At 38.2% G+C, this 20,156-nt stretch overlaps 1 protein-coding gene across 6 annotated transcripts in view; it reads left to right on the top strand.

Moving 5' to 3' along the window:
• Positions 1–20,156, top strand: part of DYNC2H1 (dynein cytoplasmic 2 heavy chain 1) — a 339,419-nt gene that overhangs the window by 225,462 nt on the left and 93,801 nt on the right. For 5 of the 6 annotated variants that reach the window (XR_005359403.1, XM_038536341.1, XM_038536343.1 and 2 more), the window contains one exon: positions 3,059–3,175. Coding sequence is in view for 5 of the 6 variants with exons in the window: in XM_038536341.1 (XP_038392269.1) it covers positions 3,059–3,175 (117 nt within the window). In the remaining variant the exon portion in view is untranslated. Of the gene's footprint in view, positions 1–3,058; positions 3,176–4,929; positions 5,804–20,156 lie in introns of those variants that run through there. The other variant, XM_038536345.1, reaches the window with a different exon arrangement.

Below are 20,156 nucleotides of genomic sequence, written 5' to 3'. Positions count from 1 at the left end.
CAGAGCAGGGGCTGGCTTCAGAACACGTGTGGGTGTAGATTAGCCCTGCCTCCTTGACCTGTGTGGAGATGCTGAATCAAGATATTGTATATATGAAACTAGTAGAATGCTGCATGTGAACCATATTGGAATTAAAATAAAAAACGTAATAATAAAAAATAAAGATTACCCTTAATTTTCCTGGCACTTCAATCATAAATTTTAAAGATTGTTTATTGATGATGATGATATTTATTTATTTATTTATTTATTTTATTTATTCACGAGAAAGAGACAGAGACAGAGACACAGGCAGAAGGAGAAGCAGGCTCCATGCAGGTAGCCTGACGTGGGACTCGATCCCAAGTCTCCAGGATCACACCCTGGGCTGAAGGCAGTGCTAAACCGCTGAGCCACCCGGGCTGCCCTGATGATGATATTTAACCATAATTTTTAAATGTACAGTTATAGAATTTTCTCCAGATGTCCACCATATTTCCTGAGACAAATGTGTAATTTATTTCATTTTCTCATCTGTAAATTGGGACTGTTTATTTTCAAAACCTATATTCCTTCTCATTCCAAGAGGGATTACACCAGTGGTGACTTAAAAATATAAGTACTCTATCAGTGTAAAATCAGTAGTCGACGAAATCAGCCAAAGAGAAAAATGAGGAAAGGAAAAGAAAACTAGGGAAACAGTTTATGCCAAAAGAAGACAAAACAGTCAACAGAATTCATGCTCTAAAGTTCTATAAAGTTGGGGCACCTGGGAGGTTCCATCGGTGAAGTGTCTGCCTTCTGCTCAGGTCATGATCCTGGGGTCCTGGGACTGAGTCCTTCATCGGGCTCCCTGCTCAGGGGAGAGTCTGTTCTCCCTCCCCTCTACTCATGCTCTCATTCTCTTTCTCTCTCCCTTTCTCTCAAATAAGTAAAATCCTTAAAAATAAAGTTCTATGAAGTCAATATTGTTAGATCAGAAAGTCCTCTGTGTGCTTCATACTATCCAAAGGAAAATTCAGTTCACTCTCAGATTTAGTGCCTTATAATAAACACAATCAGTGCTCAGGAGAAGCCTAGGTATTCCTCAGATGCCTTTCATTGTTCAGGAAGGAGGACTGGTGGAGTGGGAGCACCAGCGTCTTCCATAACTTGCCCCGGAGCACGCCGGTTGCATAACGCAAGCTGTCTAGTATGGATAGAACATGGAAGAAATAACACAGATGTGTTGTTCATGGAAATTCTCATCTTTCTACATCATTTAAAAAAAGCACTATTAAAAAATTAAAATTAAAATTAAAAATTAAAAAAGTACTATTGAATAAGTAGTTTTTAATTGGCTTAAAATACAAATCATGGAAAGATATTTTATTACCTGTGCTTTGTAAAAAAAAGATACATATGTAAGATTTTGTAAGAACAAAAAATGGTCCATCATTTTAAATTATAGTTTTGTCCTCATTGTAAAAATATTTTATTATATATTTGAACTCCTTTTTTATTGAAGATTATAGTATATTATGATATTAAGGAGAGCAAACCTCACCTATTATTTTTGCAGGACAGAAAACATTACCTTTTTGGACTAGTAAATATTTTTAAAATGGTTTTTTACATCATCTAAAAATTTTTTTGAAACTTTTTTCCTTTAGACATCGCTTTGCATTCTTATTTGTTTTCTGTCATGTTTGATAAATTTAAACACAAATAAGTGATAGCAGATGTTACCAGAGTTAAAGTAGCACTTCTTCTGACTACCAACTAGTGATGTTTTGTGTTGTAGCAAAGCTGATAAATTAGGTGTTGTTGTAAGGTTCAGCTAGAGCAAATGAAAATAATTTATCAGAAAAACAAAGGAAATGAAACACTGAATCACTACGAGTTTTCCAAGATGAGAGAATCAATCAAAAGCTCCAGAAGTAACTTGAGTTTTACAGCATGATTGTGGATGTTTAACAATTGAGTAGTAGATTCATTTTGAAAGATTTATGGCCCTTATTTTGTCACAAACTTTACTAATACAAGTATCCAACAAAATATGAAATATAGCCCAATCTATTAAAAATGGAGAAACAATTTACATCTTTCAAAAAATAAAACAGAAATTTAGTCAACATGCTGCAAAGGTTGATGTTTAAAATACTAGCTTAGAAAAAAAATAAAAATAAATAAAATAAAATAAAATACTAGCTTAGGAAAACATATGCCTGTTGTTGTGGGTTTATTTTATGTCAGGTAAGCAAGGAAAGCACACTTTTAATCTTGTGCTGAAATGTGCATGAAGGTCAGTGAGTGGGGACCTTACTGGTTTGTACGCATCACAGTATCTGCATCTAGTTAGCGTCCTTGCTTCCAGCTGCCTGGTTCTTGGCAGGTGATTAACAATGAGTTACCATTGTTGTAGTGGAAATCACTAAGGACCTCCTAAGAAGACAGATGCGAGCAGAAGGGTCTGGGCAGGCAGAATGAAGAAGAAGGAACACTCTGTGTTGGGAGTTATTGTTACCTTACCTCATTTTCACCAGCCGGCCCACACATGGTTCATTTGTCTGAAGTATAGACAGAACATTTATATGACAACTAAAATTAATACAGAGCCTTAAACCTGAGATTTATGATAATTTGTGCCAAAAAATAATGACTTAAAATTGTCTTACTATTTTATGTGCTTTGGTATGCTGTGTACTATCTTTCTTACCACTTATTTTTAGAAAAAAATATCTTTAATTAATTAGCATTTGGAAATTACAAGGTTTACATCAAACCAAAAAAATATTTTGGGTTTCAGACATGAGCAAACAGACACTTAGAAATCATTAATAATAGATAATTAGAACTTTCTGGCTAAAGAAGCTGCTTCTCAAATAAGAGGCATTGTAACGTAATTTTTATAACGGCTTCTCACTTTTAAGTTCTTTTATTTTTTAACTGCTTAAGTAAATCAGTTAAATGTTAAGCCAATTGAAGAGATAATGGGACTAAAACTTTTTGATATTTGGCCTTTATTTTTATAAAATGTAGCTATTTTTGTATCCTTACTATTTCTCTCTGTTCATTTTTTGCTACTTATTTTTTCCAGGTTATTTCACAGTTGAGGATCTTGGGCAGATCGGCAACAGCTGGTTGTAAATTTGACAGAGAAATCTGGTCTAATGAACTGTCCCCTGTCCTCAATCTCTGGAAGAAACTAAACCAGGTTAGTACTGAAATATCATCCCAATGGTTTCCACTTTTTCCTCCCTATCCTTTTTTTCCCCCCACCTTATCACCAAATTGTCCCTGTTGGTAAAACCTTGCATTGATCTGTCGGTAGTGTGTACCAGTTTCCTGGCCGGAGGAAGACAGGAAGCAGGTGGCCAGTGTAATTGTTGTACCCTGGTGCACTTGCTATGTGTTTACTGTGCTCATGCTTGCCTTCTCCCTCCCCTTCGTGCAAAGTCAGCAACTACTATAACAGGTGATAGTTTTCAAAGGACTCTTCATCAGCTGGAAATGGGCTTGGTTTTGTATTGTAGAGTAGTAATGCTGTTGGTTACAGAGCAGTTGCTTGCTCACTAGGCAAAGGCATGAGCTTATTGTGATTCCTATTCCTAGTGAATGGGGTTTTTTTCCTCTGGAATTAAAAAATAACCACGCATTTCATCCATTTAGTAATATTATAAAAATGCCTATATATCAGGTCTAAAATAAGGGAAGTCAAGTAAAGCTAATTTCAGAACCAAGGAAAAAGGTTAAAGTCCTCTAAAAACTCAAAGTCCTCAGACCTTACAGTATTGTAATTTTGAGTTATTATGACATCTCAACAACTGGTGATTGTCAGTGGTCTCAAAAAGCAACAATCCAAGCTAATTGAATCACCGTTTTTATTCCAATCATCACTGATAAGGCTTGATACAGTCTGCCTGAGGAGAAATTAGGTGTGGAAAATACTGCCTCCGCTGGCACCTTAAGCCATACTCCTCCACCCCCCCCACTGCCCGAGATACATGTAAGCGCTCTGTTCGAGTTCCTGACACGATCCAGCTTTTGTACCAGTTCATTGCGGAGTTACTATTCTTACACCTCTTACATCCTATTCTTACACCCTCTGTTCTTAAACCAACTTTTATTTTTCTTTAAATTAACAACCAAATTTATACACATTTGATTTTCTCATTTAGCAGTTAGTTTTTTATCTCAGCGTGTGGTGGTGCACTCCTTGTCAAGACTCCATTTCAGCCTGTAACAGTTTCCAGCCTGATTTCCTTCTTTATTGGCTATTTTGAATTTTCTGTTGATTATTCAGGTTCGTGCAGTCCTTAAAATATGTACACATATGCAAACACGTATGTATCCAATGTATGCATATTATATCATATTATGATATAGCTATTCTGAGATTAACAATATAAAATTATTCTCAAAGGCTTCACTTAGAGCATAAAATAAAATAATTGGAACTACTATGTTTATCCCTTACTGAATTGCGAAAGTATTGTAAAAGTAATCCTACTTATTGCAAAGATCTTATCTTACATTTTAGAGACATAATCGTGGTATCTGCTGGAGCCTTATTTTCTTCCCCTTGAAGTATAAGTCAACTTGTTTGGCTCAGTTTTCAAGTTTGAGTAAGATTGAAGTTTACTGCATGATTTTGTCACCTTACTGTCTTTCTCGGTCTCGAACTCTGAATTTGCGCCGGTCACATTTTTATCTCACCTTTCATCTGGCCGTAAGATATAGCTGTGTGCATTGCACAGGGAATCCAGTCCTATGATCTTGTAGCATGAGAAGGAAAAAAGCATTGTTTACTGTTTTAGATTCTCAGAGGGGTCTGCCAGAGAAAATGGATGAACAAGAGAAAATCATACAAATGTATTGAGTACAAGTTTTGTGTGACACGGGAGCCTTCATACAGAAATGAAGACCCAAGGAAGTGGTTGCACCTGAGCATTTTTTTTTTTTTGCCAGGTTTGATGAAGAGTGGTGACAAAATAGTACAGAAGGGTTACTGTACTATTTCCGGTGAGCCCGGAATAGTAAACTGGGAGAAATTGGCAAGCCTGTTGTGTGAATAGCTGTAAATGTTGGCTCTTAACGCCATGCAACATTTTCTGGAACATGCTGTTCACTTCCTTCATGACTTCATTCCTGTGGGGTCCCCAGCTTTCATTTCTGCCCCTGCTCACCCTTTGCTGACATGTACACACACTGTCCTTGTAACTGGAGGGTTTTCACTTTGGACACAGAGAGCACCACAGAAGTGACTTCACAGGTCTGTGTTAATTTTTTACCTTTTAAGACCCAACCCAATATTAGAAATTCAAATTAATTCTGTTTCCCAAACCCTCATTTTTCTCTTTTAGGATGTAGGAATAGTCTGTTAATAGCCATCTCATGTTGGATCCACGGTCCCATCCTCCAAATAGGGAAAAGGTGGAGCGTGGAGCTCAGTGTAGGGGCAGAAGCACACGATAAAGTCTTTCATGCTGAAGTAATTTATTTTAGGGTCAGCACTGTGGGGAGAAGTGACATTGTTAGGCTCACTAGACTCTTCAAATGAGATTTCATCCAGGAAGGCTACATGGTGGGGAGGAAACCAGGGGTCTGACTGGAAAGAAAGCTCCCCAGTAAGGGTGAGATGTTGCCCCTGGTTAAGTTGTAGGGCCACCTGGCATGTGGCTGCCTTGGCATTTACGGTTCCGACAGGGACAGATGGGTCCTCGGGTTAAACCTGGCAGTTCACCCAGCACTCTCCTCTTATCTGTTTGCATCACATACTTAGCTTTGTGAAAATGAATTTGATTGCTTTGTAATAAAATAAAATGCCTCTTTGTGGTCTCAGACTGGCTGTCTGTCTCTGTACTGACTTCTTTATACCACATGCCCTGGTTTTGTACAGCATGGACTCGCTGGGTCTTTCTCTTTGCTTCATAATGTGCTACTCACTCTTGAACTTCTCTATCTGCGTATCTGCTCTTGGGGTTCCCTTTGCATAGATTCACCTTGTTCCCTGTTCAGTTGGATAACTTTTTTTTTTTTTTTTTTTTAGAAATCTAACTAGTCTAACATAAATACCACTGATCTCTCTACTTTTGCAGAGCTACGCCTTGCAAACACTGTGCTAATTAAGATGAGTAAACTATCATCATGTCCTTAAACTCAAAAAAAAAAAAAATTAACACAGGGATTCACAAAAATGATGCATCTAAGAAAGGATGGCTTTAGCTGTTTCCATCATTCATTTATTACATGAGCCACTCTTTAGTAATCTGAAAAATTTCCTGGTTTTGCAATTTCATAGTTATTTTTTTAAACAGAGCAGCATAGAAATTAAATAATTTTCTAATCGAAAAAGATAATTTTCTTTCCCAAGATAAAACTCTGTTACTATTATGTTGCATTTTCAACATAAACATATATTAAGTATGAAATTGTCATTGGTATGTAATGTCATTGTTAGGATATAACTGTTTTCCTTCCTGTTCAAGGATTAGTTTATGCAATTTATTCCAAGTCCCTGTTAGATGGAATCTTTACATCTTGTCAGAGCTGACTCTCTTCTGTTAAAGAGTTGGAAGAGACTTTGTGCAGAGACTCCCGAGAGAGCACCTCAGCTTGGAGGGGGGGGAGGGCGGGACTTCGGGGCTCATTGTCACTACCCCGCCCCAGCCATTTCCCTTGGTTCTGCACAGAGGGCCAGACTGTCTGCTGGCAGGGACCTGGGCCCTCACTCATCTAACATCTGATGAGAAGGTGGCTTCTGGAGCCAGTCTGCTGGGCCCAGATCCAGCACTTGCACTTACTAGCTATGTGACGTAGGAGAATTACTCACCTTCTCTTTGTTCTCTTATCTATAAAATGGGGATAATAATAGTATTTGTCTCATAGGTGTCTCATCAGGATGAAATGAGTTAATAAATGTAAGGCTTTTATAGCAGTGCCCAGTGTGTGTGCATTCTCAGCTGAGTATTCATTTTACTATTATCAGAGGCACAGAGATTTGTGATGTATGAACGTCTCTTTCCACAGGGGGGTTCATATAACATTTGCCTCTTTCCAGAGCAAGATGTTTTTATTATTTGTGTAATTATGTATTCAATCCTTCATTCAGAATATTTTCATTGAGCACCTAGTTTGTGTCAGTGCTTTTGTGCTTGGGATGGTATGGAAGGCAGAAGAGTTACGGTGCCAATACTGTAGACTTATTGTTGGGTTGTAAGATATTTAAAATGTAAGAGACATTTAAAAAAATTAAACAGGTAAATAAGCAAAAAAAAATGTTAGAAATTATTGTAAATGCTGTAAAAGGAAAACACAGATGCTACTATACAGAAAATGAGAGAAGTCCTATTTTGGACCGGATAGTTAGGGAATATCTTGCTCCAGGAGTGACATTGAATCTGAGACGTGAGCCATGAGAAGACCAGCCAGATGGAGTTGAGGGTGAAGCCCTTTGTAAGCAGTGAGGACAGCAGGGACCAAGCTTGGCACACTCGGGAAGCCTGGAGGAGGTCAGTGTGAACGGAGCACAGAGACTAAAGGGTAGTGTGGAATGAGATGATGAGGAGGGGTGCTGCTCAGGATACAGAAAGTTGCTGGTGTCTTATTCCCATTGTAGTGGGGCACCCTGACAAAGTACTAGGCAGGGGAGAAGCTATGATTCCAGTGACCACTGTGAAAGCTCTCCCTGGCTGTTGTGTACAAGTGAGTTTGAGTGAGGTTCAGAGGAAGGAAGGAAAGCAGCCAGGGGTTTGCCCTCTGGGTGAGAGGTGGTGGCTATGGTAGAGCAGGAGAAAGGTGGTGCCACCAGGCTGGATGTTGGAAGTACTGCTGAGGAAACTCACAAAGGATTTGCACATTGGTTTTCTGGACCAGGGGACTGGGTGGAGGTGGTACCACTTAGTGCCCAGGTGTGTGTGTGGGGGTGCTGCTGCAGGTGGAGAGTGGACTTGCTGTGCCACTTTGGGGTTGGTGGACAGTGGACATGCGGGTGTCCAGGGGAATGTTGGCTGTACAGCGGGGACCTCAACAAGCTTGCTAGGACTTGGGACTTATTAGCATCTAGGGAACATTTAGCATTCCATCATCCAGATGGAACGAAGCATTCCATCATCCAGAGAGAGAAGGAAGAGAATTCACAGACAGGCCCTGATGAGTCTGATACATAGAGTCACAGGCAGGAGAGGCGGGACCAAGCTTTCCTCAGGGGAATAAAGCAAAAACCCAAGCAGGCAACAGCACACAAGGCTGTAGCACCACATAAACCTTGAGGAGGGCGTCTTTCATCAGGGACAGAATTGTTGACTGTGGGCAACTGCTGGTATGGGGTGAAGAAGGTGAGGACAGAGTTGGTCATTGGAGTCTCAGAATCTAAGTCATTGGTGACCATGACCTTGACAGGAAAAAGTCAAGGTGGAATGAAGAGATGGGAGGTATGGAGAGGCAGTTCTTTCTAGAAGGTGCTACATGGGACAGTGAGGAATGAGGCGGTTAGGTCAGTAAGGGTGCAGCAGTGTTTATAGGCTAGCAGGAAGGGTCTAGTGTAGGGGGTAATGTTAATTCAGCAAAGTCCTGAAAACACAAAGTATAAGTTTCTTTCTATGTTTTTTGCTAGACAAGGAGTCCGTGAAGAATACAGAAACTTACCATCCCTTAAGTGTATTTAAAACTTTTTTCAGAGGTTTAGAATAACTTTATATTCCTCCTTCTCTTATTGTGAAGCTATCCCGAGGCTTAGTGCTGGCTATTCTATTCTTGCTGCTGTCTATGTGGAGCACCGTCGCTTCAGCAGTTGTAGGATTATTTGGTATTTGTGTTTCTTTTAAATTACTAGCCCACCAGGGACATCGAAGTGTTCTTCCCACTCCTAAAAGTACGGATGCGGCCCCCAAACAACTGTGTTCCAGCTTTCAGATCCTTGGTTATTTGGACTCTGCTTATTCAACTAAATAGGCTGCTAGAAAGTTGCTAGATATCCTTGTTCCTAATTTCATCTTTATCTACTCTCTACCTGATGTAATAGGCATTTCATGTAAGTGTACTGACACTTGGTCCAGTTTTAGCTTGATTCATATCTTGAGTTATTTTGCACTGGTTGCCGTAGTATCACTGTAGTTCTCAGAAATGTCTTCAAACCTCTTTTTCATAACAACATAGAAGTAAATAGAAGTAAATATGTAAGCATATTTTAATTATTTTCAAGTAGATTTTTTCCACATTCAGTTTCTCTTCTTGATACTTTTTTTTTTTAAATTACAGCTATTAGCTTAAGACAAAATCTGTTGATCTAGTGTGTTTATGAGTGACCTGGAGAGGGTAGTCTACTGGTATTAGTATTTTAGCTGTGAAAGAACATTTATCAGTTTCAAAAACTCCAGAATCCAGGAATTCTAAAAATACCTATAACGGGTTTGGGTTAAGATTTAAGTTAAAAGCTTACCCCATAGGTCTCTCACTCTGATCTAAGAAGTATGATGAGTCGTTCTTTGTGAAACTTGAATTCCTTTAAGGGCCATATTAATAGATTAGGACTTCATCTGTGTACAGCTAGCATATTATAATTTTCCTGTTAGACATAAGTAGAAAAAGAAAAACTGGATGAGAGGAATTGTGAGTCAAACAGGAAAATAACTGTTCACTCATTTCAAGGAGTTTTGAAAAGTCACCCAAAGTGTGTGCAACCTCCAGCCTCAGATTAATGTAAATTAGGCACCTGTGGGGCCACAGCCCGGCCATGGAGAGTGAGGACCATGGTAGACATGGAGTCATGTGTTCTGCTCTGGAGCCTACTTGCTGAGCATCATGTGGAAACCAGGGAATGGAGATCTGGAAATTTCTAGCAAATAAAGGGATTGGAATATAGGAACTGTCTCCTTACTAATAATGTCAGCTATGCAGACATATCAGCATGGCTGGTTCAGTGTGCATTGTCTGCTCTTTTGTGTTTGTGGGGGCTTATTTAAAAAGATGGTGAAAGCCAGTTAAGCTTACTGTGACAGTGGACGTGTTTTTTTTTATGGAGCCAGAGACTTCCAGATGATTCTGAGAGGATGCTTCAGCCGGAAAGGTGAGCAGGACAGCCTCCTCAGTAGAAGTGCTTGAGTGCCGGCCGCTCCAGATACAGTGGTGGCAGAGGGTGCAGGAAAGGACACGGCTGAGGGGAGGGGACGATGAGTTCACTTGCCTTACTTACCTTTCTGTAGTGACAGTGCCTGCAGAGAACCTTAGAGTCAAGATTGTGATAACTGGAGTAGGTTCCAAGAATTTGAGACTTAGATCTGAGCAAAAGGGCTAAATAAACAGAAGGGACCCACTAACAAATAAAGGACCTGGGAGGTGGGGAAAGAATTTCATTTTGATGGTTTCCTTAAAAGTCCGAGGGAAATACTTAATCTGTGATCTCTGTTTGCTGCACTAGCGTTCTGGATGCTCAGGGGCTCGTGTATGGTCACTGACTTACACACTTGCTCAGTAATTCCAGCCTCCACTGCCATGCTGATGTTGGGATCTGCTATCTTCTTTTATTCAAAAGAATAATAGGTTCTGGTTCTTGCAGAATGAATAATTCTGGACTGGGCTCTGGGCATTTTGAGTATTACAAGATTCCAGTGCCTTTGTCTGTTTCAGCAGGTAGTCAGCCTGTTTAGGTTCACACCCCGTGTTCTGTTTCTCTTCTGTGGGTTGTACTTCCTTGTCAGTTTCGTGGACGGAACCTCGACAGCGCAGTCCTGATCCACCTCACCGCGTTGTCCCTGATAGGACTGTCACCGTACAGTGGATGAGCTGATGGTGGTCAGGGGGAGGGGTACCCCTCTTCACTGGAGCAGTGGGGTGGAGTTCATGATGCCATCTGCAGGGCTGTGGGCACTGACAGTGTTTTTCATTTCAGGTACAGTGTAGACATCACTCCTGCCCGGAGCCTCCACATGGGACCCCTCCTGCTGCCCACAGCAGGGGTGATCCATGATTTTTAACAAAGGAATTACTGATGTCCCTCTCTCTTTTTAAAAATTATTTGCAGAATCTTTTAGATTGATGAGCTGAGGGTACGAATGGACCTTTTGCTTTTTAGTTAAATTAGTAATAGGGTACTGGACATTCCAAAATATCTTATGTAAAACCCAGAAATTTTAGCTTTTTATTCATGTGAAGCTGAACAAGTTAGGAGCTCACAAGAGTATACTGTAAGTTTTATATCAGATAGAGGCCAAAAATTCATTTGTTGATCAAATTGAATCTAGAAAAAGGTGTGAATCTAGTTCATTGTTCAGATCCGGACTGTTGGTTTTCAGTCTTTACCCTTTTTTAATAGAGTGAAGGAGGGGGTTTGTGGTAAGCTAAATGGATCCAGTGCCACAGTCCTTTATTGTACAGGGAAATTATATCCTCTCTCTCTCCTTCAGAAGATTTGATTTGTAGAAAGAAATTCTATTTTATAAATTTTAAAAACTTTTATTTGGATTTAGGCTTTGAGCTATATTCACATTGGTTGAAACTAAAGAAAGAAGGAAATAGTGCTCATGCACTTTGGGTTAATTTGCAGCTTTTATGAATCATAAGCTGGTTTTATCATAATCTTTAGAAGAAATAGGTAAGAACAAACTACTTAAGCTTTGTAAAGTGAACTTGAATGCAGGATGGTATAACTGAGAATCGTTGGCCAGAACTCACATCTTAGGAGAGAGGAGTATTTGATTTTTGTAGGTACTAAGTGCGTTTGAACTTCCTTTTGTGTAAAAGGTAGTCATGGCCCTGGGGACAACTGGACAGGTAGAGTTGTCTTAGGTGGTGTCAGATGAGTGGGTTGGGAAAAAAGTCATACAAGTGAAACACTCCTCAGTATCTTTTTGGATTGAATATAAGGATTACTTTCCATTTCAAAGACAGGATTGATGCACAATCTCAGGCACTTTGAAAGGTAATTTCAAGTTCTTAGGGGTGTGAGAGAGAGAGAGAGACAGACACAGAAAAATCTCCAAGACTAAACACAGACCTCTAATCTGTCGCTTTGGGTGGTATGGACATTTTAACAATATTTGTTCAATCATTCCATGAGCACAGAATGCTTTCCTTTTGTCTGAGTCATCTTTGATTTCTTTCATCAGTGTTTCATAAAGTTTTCAGAGTAGAGGTCCTTCGCCTCCTTGGCTAAGTTTATTTCTAGGTATTTTATTATTCTCAATGCCATTGTAAGTGGCACTGCAACTTTGCTGAATTCATTTATCACTTTTTTTTTTTTGGACAGAGTCCTTTGGGTTACTATATATAGTATCATGTCTTCAGCGAACAGTGAAAGTTTATTTTTCCTTACCAACTTGGATGTCTTTTATTTATTTTCCTTATCTAATTGCTGAGGCCAGAACTTCAGTACTAGGTTGAATAAAAGTGGTGAGAGTGGACATCCTTGTCCTATTCTAGAACTTAGCAAAAAATCCCTTAAGTTTTTCACCATTTACTATGATGTTAGCTGTGCATTTTTTAAAAAGATGTATTTATTTTTATTTGAGAGAGATTGTGAGTGGGGTGGAGAAGAGGGACAGAGAAAGAGAAAACCTCAAGTAGACTCCCCACAAAGCATTGAGCCCTACACAGTGCTCAATTTCAGGTCCTGGAGATCATGACCTGAGCCGAAATCAAGAGTCAGATGCTTAACTGTCTGAGCCACCCAGGTGCCTCAGCTGTGCAATTTTTTTAAATGTAAGACCGTTATTCTGTTGAGATATTTTCCTTCCAAATCTACAATATCATGAATTGATATTGTACTTTGTCAAATGCTTTTTCCTTCCTCTTCTCTTTTTTGGAATAGTTTAAAAAGAAAAAGTTTAAAAAGAATAGGTGTTAACTCTTCTTTAAAGGTTTGGTATACTTTGCATGCAAAGCCACTTTGTCCTAGATTTTTTTTCTGGCAGTTTTTGATTACTGATTAAATTCTCTATTGGTAATTCGTCGGTTCAAATTTTCTATACCTTCCTGTTTCAGTTTTGGAGGTTATATGTGTCTAGGACTTTACCTATTTCTTATAGGTTGTCCAGTTTGTTAGCATATAATGTTTCATCATACTCTTTTATAATCCTTTGTATTTCCATGATGTCAGTTCTCCTTTTTCATATCTGAATTTGTTTATTTGCATCCTTTTTTTTTTCTTTTTTTTTCTTTTGATGAATCTGGTTAATGGTTCATCAAATTTTTTTAAAACTCTTCAAAGAACCAACTCCTGGAAAAAAAAAAAAAAAAAAAGAACCAACTCCTGGTTTCATTGATCTGGTTTTTTTTTTTTTTTTTTTTTTTTTTTTTTTTTTTTTTAGTTTCTATATCATTTATTTCTGCTCTAATCTTTATATTCCTTTTGTTGGTTCTGGGATTGTTTGTTCTGTTTTTTTTCTAGCTCCTTTAGGTGTAAGATTGTCATTCATCATTTTACTGAAGAGGTTCACTGTGTATGATTTTTATTTCTTTGTAACTGGTTTGTGTTTTTCTTCTAAGAGTATTCTGTCTCTTAAGTATGCATTTTATTTTGTATCTGTTCTGTTTGGTAATCTGGGAGCTTGTGATTTCAATGCCAGCCTTTCTACTAAAACTGTAACTTGTTTCCCACAGCAGCTAGACTACATGCTATGTAACATCAAGCACCTTGCTGTCCATGGCTGTCGCTTGATACTGCTGTTTTTAGCCTCAAATGGCGACATGGTGTAAATGATCCATTCAGGGCACTGTGATAACTTAGCAGCCTGAAATCCTCCTCCCCTGGCCCCGACCTCGGTACCCAACCGTCTTTGGCTGCAGGTTACCTACTCTCCCATTTACGAGAGTCTCCCAGATATTTACCATTCTTGGTGTGCCATCTTATAGTTTAGTATCTTTTCATTTTGTCAAAGACAGGATTCATGAGTGGGTGATAGTTTGCCATCTTGTCCAGAAACAAGCATACCTTTTGAAACTTCATTTTGACTTTTGTTTGTAAGATGAATAGAGTATTTAAAAGTTACCATTATATTAAATCCACAGTGGCCATATTAATGTATCAAGTGTCTTGCACTTCATCCTGTTATAATTTATAAGCTACAATGTCTTGTCTCTTCCATTTCCTTCCTGAAGCCATTGCCATAATTTAGACTTATGTTCCTTCGTATGGATTATAGCAGAAAACTCCACATTTCACTCTCCTTCTAACATATATTTCCTCAAATCATATTTCCTATCATTACCACATTAATTTTCTTAAAAAAAATTTTGACCGCATGGCTCACATCCATCCAACCTTCCTTCTAAGCCTCTTCCATAGTAAAGCAGATCTGAGTGTTATAGGAACAAACCATTATAGGTTTCCATGTCCTCAAATCTGCTCACTATGCTAGCAACCAGTAATGGCCTTGCCAAATCCCAGCACCTTTCAAAAGCTGTCTCTGTTGTTACTCAATTCCTTCTCCGTGTTTCAAGAGTATTAATTTATAACTTGCATAGCAATTCTCATAAAAGTAGTGTTTTAAACTAGGCAAGTTAAGATGGCCATTAGGGATAGGAACTCTCTTATTTTTTTTTTATTTTGGTTATTTATTTATTTATTTATTTTACTATTTTTTTCCAACTTTATTGGGATACAATTGACATCTAACATTGTGTGAAGCTTAAGGCATATAATGTCGTGATTTGTTACACATACATATCTTGAGAAATGATCACTACAAAGGAACTCTCTTATTTGGGAGGAGTTTTAAAATTTATGAATATGAATGTTCTAAATGAAACAATATCACATTCCTTTATTAGAATTTTTCATCATTATTTCTATCAGGTTATGGTTAATTACTAGTTAAATTTAAAGATTAAATATAAGCAACAATAATAACTTTATGGAAATTAGTTATTAGGGAGTCATCCAGGTCCTAATATTTCCCCATTAAACAGCTAGGGGACATTAGCTGAATCACTTCTGAACTTTTTATTAGTTTTTTTGTGTGTATAAAAAGAACATGAACCTCTTCTCTGCGTTCATGTATTCATTTACTCATCCATTCAGTCATTCATCAGGTATCTGTTGCTGTTCCTTTATGTCGTAAGTGCTACGAGTTATTAAGGGTTGTTAATAATGCTCAAAAAATACAGGTATTACAATGTTTTGAGAAGCCCAGGTGAAGGAATGCGAGGTTACATGATGAGTAAGAAATTCTCTAGATTAAAAAAAGTTGTGGTATTGCAGAGAGATGGAAGAGTTGCCATGTTTGTTACTCTAACCTGCCAGGGATGAAGGGTGCTTAGACAGAGTTGCGAGCGATATAATCAGAACTCTTCAGCAGGACCTGGCTGGAGAGCTTATACTTTATCCTCTAGGAATTGTGGCAGCGGGAACATAGGTAAGAGAAGCGTCCAAGACATTTCACAGATAGCATCAATCATCACAAGACTCTTGTGTGGATCTAATAAAAAGTAGGTGTGAACATGGTTTGGAAAACATGAACCCTTCATCGATTAAACATTTTTTTGTTCGCAGATCTGTAAAGATTTGTAGATTTTTAAAAGCTTAGTATAGGGGCACTGGGGTGGCTCAGTCAGTTAATGGTACAACTCTTGATTTCAGTTCAGGTCATGATATCAGGGTCATAAAATCAAGTCTCACATCCCACACCCAGCATGGAGCCTGCTTGAGATTCTCTTTCTCTTTCCCTCTGCTTCTCCCCACCCTTACATACATACATGCATAAATGCTTAGTATAACAAGCCCTAGTAGTATTGATAACATGGCCATATTTAAGATCTTTTATTAATTTAGGCTTTCATGTTTGAGGCTGATTCTCTAGACTTTTAGTGATGATATTAGTGATTATTTCAGGAAAATATACATATATTGTATACATATATAATATATATATAAAGGTGTAACTATAAATTTTAGCATTACTTTGTTAATCCATAGTTTGTTACATCGTTTTTTAAATAGTTCAGATGCATAATTAAGTAACATCTCTTATTTTTGTGACATTTTTCCTGGGGTTTTCTATTGAAAAATAGTAATTTGAAAACTAGTAATTTGACAAGCAAAATACTGAAAAGTATAACAGATAAAAACCTAATCTTATTTAATATTCTGCATGTTTGCATTTAAAAGGTCAGTTCATGCTTTAAATTTTTTATTACACACCAGTTACCACTCATCACTTTTTAATACCTGGTTGATGGTGATAATTGATGAGAATTACTGATATTCTAACCAATTTACATATCCTTTATAGGGCATGAAAACTCCCATTAGTTCTCACTGAAATTACTCATATGATAAGAGGTACATATAAAACCATCTCTTCTAGGCCGATAGAGTTGTTGGGGGAAAAATAGGTGATGGATTTTTTTCTGAACAGTAACCTGTTGATCCATTAACTATTATTTCTTTGCTCAGACTGGTAAGTAGATTGTATAGATAGCCTAATTTTAAAGAATGAATTGCAATTAAATAAAATTAAAATGGAGAGTGCTAGAATAAACAATAGGACTAGTACTTCCATTCTTAAACTAAAAATATCTTTTACGTTATCTCTTCTCAGATTGTTGCTCGGTTTTCCTCCTTTTTAATTAAGGTGAAATCATATAAAATATGATTACTATGTCCTGGTTTTAGAAAATTTAAGGTTGGGAACATATCTGTAATATACACCTTTGTTGAATAAACACTTCTCAATTGTTCTTAGAGCTGTTTCATTTTTTTTTTTTGTTTTTGTTTTCTGAAACATCTAAAACTCATCACATTTAACCCCTTGTCTCAGTCTTAGGTGAAAGATTTCCCTTGGAATTTAGTCCCTAGTAAAGCTTTATGCACCACCGCTCTCTCCCCACCCCTCTGACTGGTTTGCTTCCTTTCCATCACACCAAGGATGTAATTTATAGTAACTTACATTCTGCCTGTGGCATGCCTGTTGGCAAAGTAGAAAAACACCCAAGGTATTTCAGCAGATGATTTAATACAGAGAATTGGTTATACAGATGTTGCAGGGCCAAGAAAAACTCCAACAGGAAGAATTGGGAACAGATAGGTGCAGGAAAAGAGGACCTTCTATCAAGCCAGAGGACAAAGGGGGAAGAGGCTGAGGTGGTCAGTACCTGGAGCACCCTGGAGAGCACCCGCCTTGGAGCTGGGAGCCCGGAGTGGGACTCAGACTCAGTGGGACTTGACCCAGGAGAGCCAGGCTCGGACCCAGGAGAGCACTTCCTCCTGGGGGTGGAGGTCCCTCTGCAGAGCCCCCACAGCCCCTGCTGCTGGGAGCATCCCCAGGAGAAGCCAAGCCAGCAGGGAGGACTGAGCCCCTCTAGAAGTTCCAGGTGGCATGACCTCCCAAGAGGTCAGCTGGCTGAGGAGCTGTCTATCCATTTGCAGAGTCAGCCTCAGCATCTCAAGAGCTACACAGAGAGAAGAGAAAAGTGGGTTGATGTAGCTGAACTAGGGTATCTCCTCTGCAGGAACAGGGTATGGTTTCTTTTGCTCTTCCTTCTGTTTCTGCTCCTTGGTTTGGAGGTTTGCTTCAGTCATTCCCTCTCCTCTCATTCCTTGTTCAGCACTGAAGGCTGGATTGCTGTTTTAACTGTATCCCTCAAATTCTTCTTTTGTGTTTTCAGTATTGCACAGTTTTAAATATTTTCTACATTCCATTATGAGTTCATCTTCTGTTAAGCTATTTTATTCACAGTTGCTTTCCTGGATACCTTTTAGTTGTAGATTTCTGCTATAACTGTACTCTATCATTAGCTTCAGGGATAGAGTTCAGTGATGCACCCAGTGCTCCTCTCATCACATGCCTTCCTCCATGCCCATACCCCAGTGACTCCCTCACCCACCCCTCCAGCGACTCTTAACTCCTTGATAGGTTGAACCTTCATTATTGTAATTTTCTTTAGCTCTTAAAGTGTTTTTCTTCTGATACTAGTAAGTCTGTATGAGCTTTCTGTTACAATTGACTAGATGTATCTTATTTCCCACTTTTGCTCTCAGCTTTGAATCTGTTTTTATGTGGGTATTTTGTAAGGAGCCTACAGGTGGCTTCTGTTTATTTTTTTTTTAATTTTTATTTATTTATTTATTTTTGGTGGCTTCTGTTTAATCTTTTGGTGGATCCTTCAGTCTGTTTACACTAATTTGGATTACTTTATACTGTTATGTTTTGCATTTTTCCTACCTTTTTTTTTTTCATGCCTTTATCTTCCTTTGGACTAATAGTTTTCTCTGATATTTTCACAGTTTACAAATCATGTATGATTTCTTGTTTTCCCGTGATATTTCATTGTCTCCACTTACCTTATTGAAGTTAACATAAATCTATTTATTTACGTGGAAGAGAATCCAAGAAGCTTAGGACATGATGCATGGCCCCCACCTTTCAGCCTTGGGGTGGTTTTCCCTTCATGCTGGTTGGGTCTTCCCCCACATCCACTGTCTTATTCCTTTTGGCATCTCAGGTATGAGCATTTACTGCCCCTTCCCTTCTGCCTGAAGTGCAGAGAAAGTCCTCCGTTGGTAAGTTGAGTTCTTATTTCTCTGAAAATGCCTTTCACATATCCTCTGTTGTTTACATGTATATTTTCCTGTGTTAACAGTTACTCTCTCTCATTATATTGAAGGTAGATTGAGATCATTCTACTCTCCTTTCTCTACTTGCTGCTGACAAGTCCCTCTTTGCTCCTTTGACTTCTCTTTACTTTCTTACTTCTTTTAAGATCTCTTTGTCTTCATTTTCTGCAGTTTTACTAAGACTCGGTGTGGCTTTGTTTTCTTTATGTCTTTAATTCATTCATTTTTAGGTCTTGCTTAAGACTTGATGCCTTCTTTGAACTTCGATTGCTGTTGCTCACCAGCAGGGCAGAGTCAGTGGAACCCTCTGCTTTAAGCTTCCTCTCTTCTGAAACTGATTAGGTACAGACCTGCCTCTGGTCTTTACTTATCCTGTTTCCTACTTCTCTTACTTCCCACTTCCCTTTGTCTCTGTGCTGTATTCTCAATAAACTCCATACATCTGCCTTCCAGTTCACTCTCTATTCAGCTAAATCTAATCTAGTATTGGAGTGTTACTTTTTAATTATATATTTTTTAATTTTTAAAAGTTTTGTTTCTGATGAATGGATAAAGAAGATGTGGTATATGTATACAATGGAATATTAATTACTAAGCCATTAGAAATGACAAATACCCACCATTTGCTTTGACGTGGATGGAACTGGAGGGTATTATGCTGATTGAAATAAGTCAATCAGAGAAGGACAAACATTATATGGTCTCATTCATTTGGGGAATATAAAAAATAGTGAAAGGGAATAAAGGGGAAAGGAGAAAAAATGAGTGGGAAATATCAGAAAGGGAGACAGACAATGAGAGACTCCTAACTCTGGGAAACGAACTAGGGGTGGTGGAAGGGGAGGTGGGCAGGGGGTGGGGGTGACTGGGTGATGGGCACTGAGGGGGGCACTTGATGGGATGAGCACTGGGTATTATGCTATATGTTGGCAAATTGAACTCCAATTAAAAAATATGTAAAAAACATTTTTAAAAATTAAAGTGAAAAAAATTAAAAATAAAAAAAAAGTTTTCTTTCTTTGCCAAATCTGCTTAAGATTGTTTATCAGTTCTAGAAACATTTACCGTAATTGTTCCGTTTTGTGTGTGATATTCCAATATCTGAAGTCTTTGTAGATTTGATTCTTTTCTATGTTGTGTATGATAACTTGATAGCATGCCTACTCACTTATACAGTAGTTTGGGTTTTTTCTTTGTTTCGTTTTTGTTTTTGTTTTTGTTTTAAGCTATGAGTTGCTAATTATTTTGGTAACTTCACCTAAAAGAATTATTTGTAGCCTACAATAAAAATTTTTCTGCCATTCAATTTAGAATGTAGGATTGGTTTGGGTTTGGGTCAGGGTCAGGATCATGGCGCTTCAAATACTCTGAGATACCCTGGTCTAGAATAATATAAATTATCTTCTTGAAGTTCATTAGAACTTCCAAAGTAGTACATACAAACTAACATTAAAGTTCCAATTGTGATGATTATTTTTGAGAAGAGGGTCCTACGCCCACACTCCCTACTCCAGTTATACCAAATTTTAATGTCCGAGATTTCCCTACTTGTCCTTGGGACCAAAGTGAAGGTTTATTTCTATTTCACTCTTCTTTTTTTTTTTTTTTCTATTTCACTCTTCTACTGAGAGTGTTACCTTTCGGG

The sequence above is a fragment of the Canis lupus genome, chromosome 5 (assembly GCF_011100685.1).
Source record: "Canis lupus familiaris isolate Mischka breed German Shepherd chromosome 5, alternate assembly UU_Cfam_GSD_1.0, whole genome shotgun sequence".
Classification (NCBI taxonomy): Eukaryota; Metazoa; Chordata; class Mammalia; order Carnivora; family Canidae; genus Canis; species Canis lupus.
This window is presented reverse-complemented; position numbering and strand designations above follow the sequence as displayed.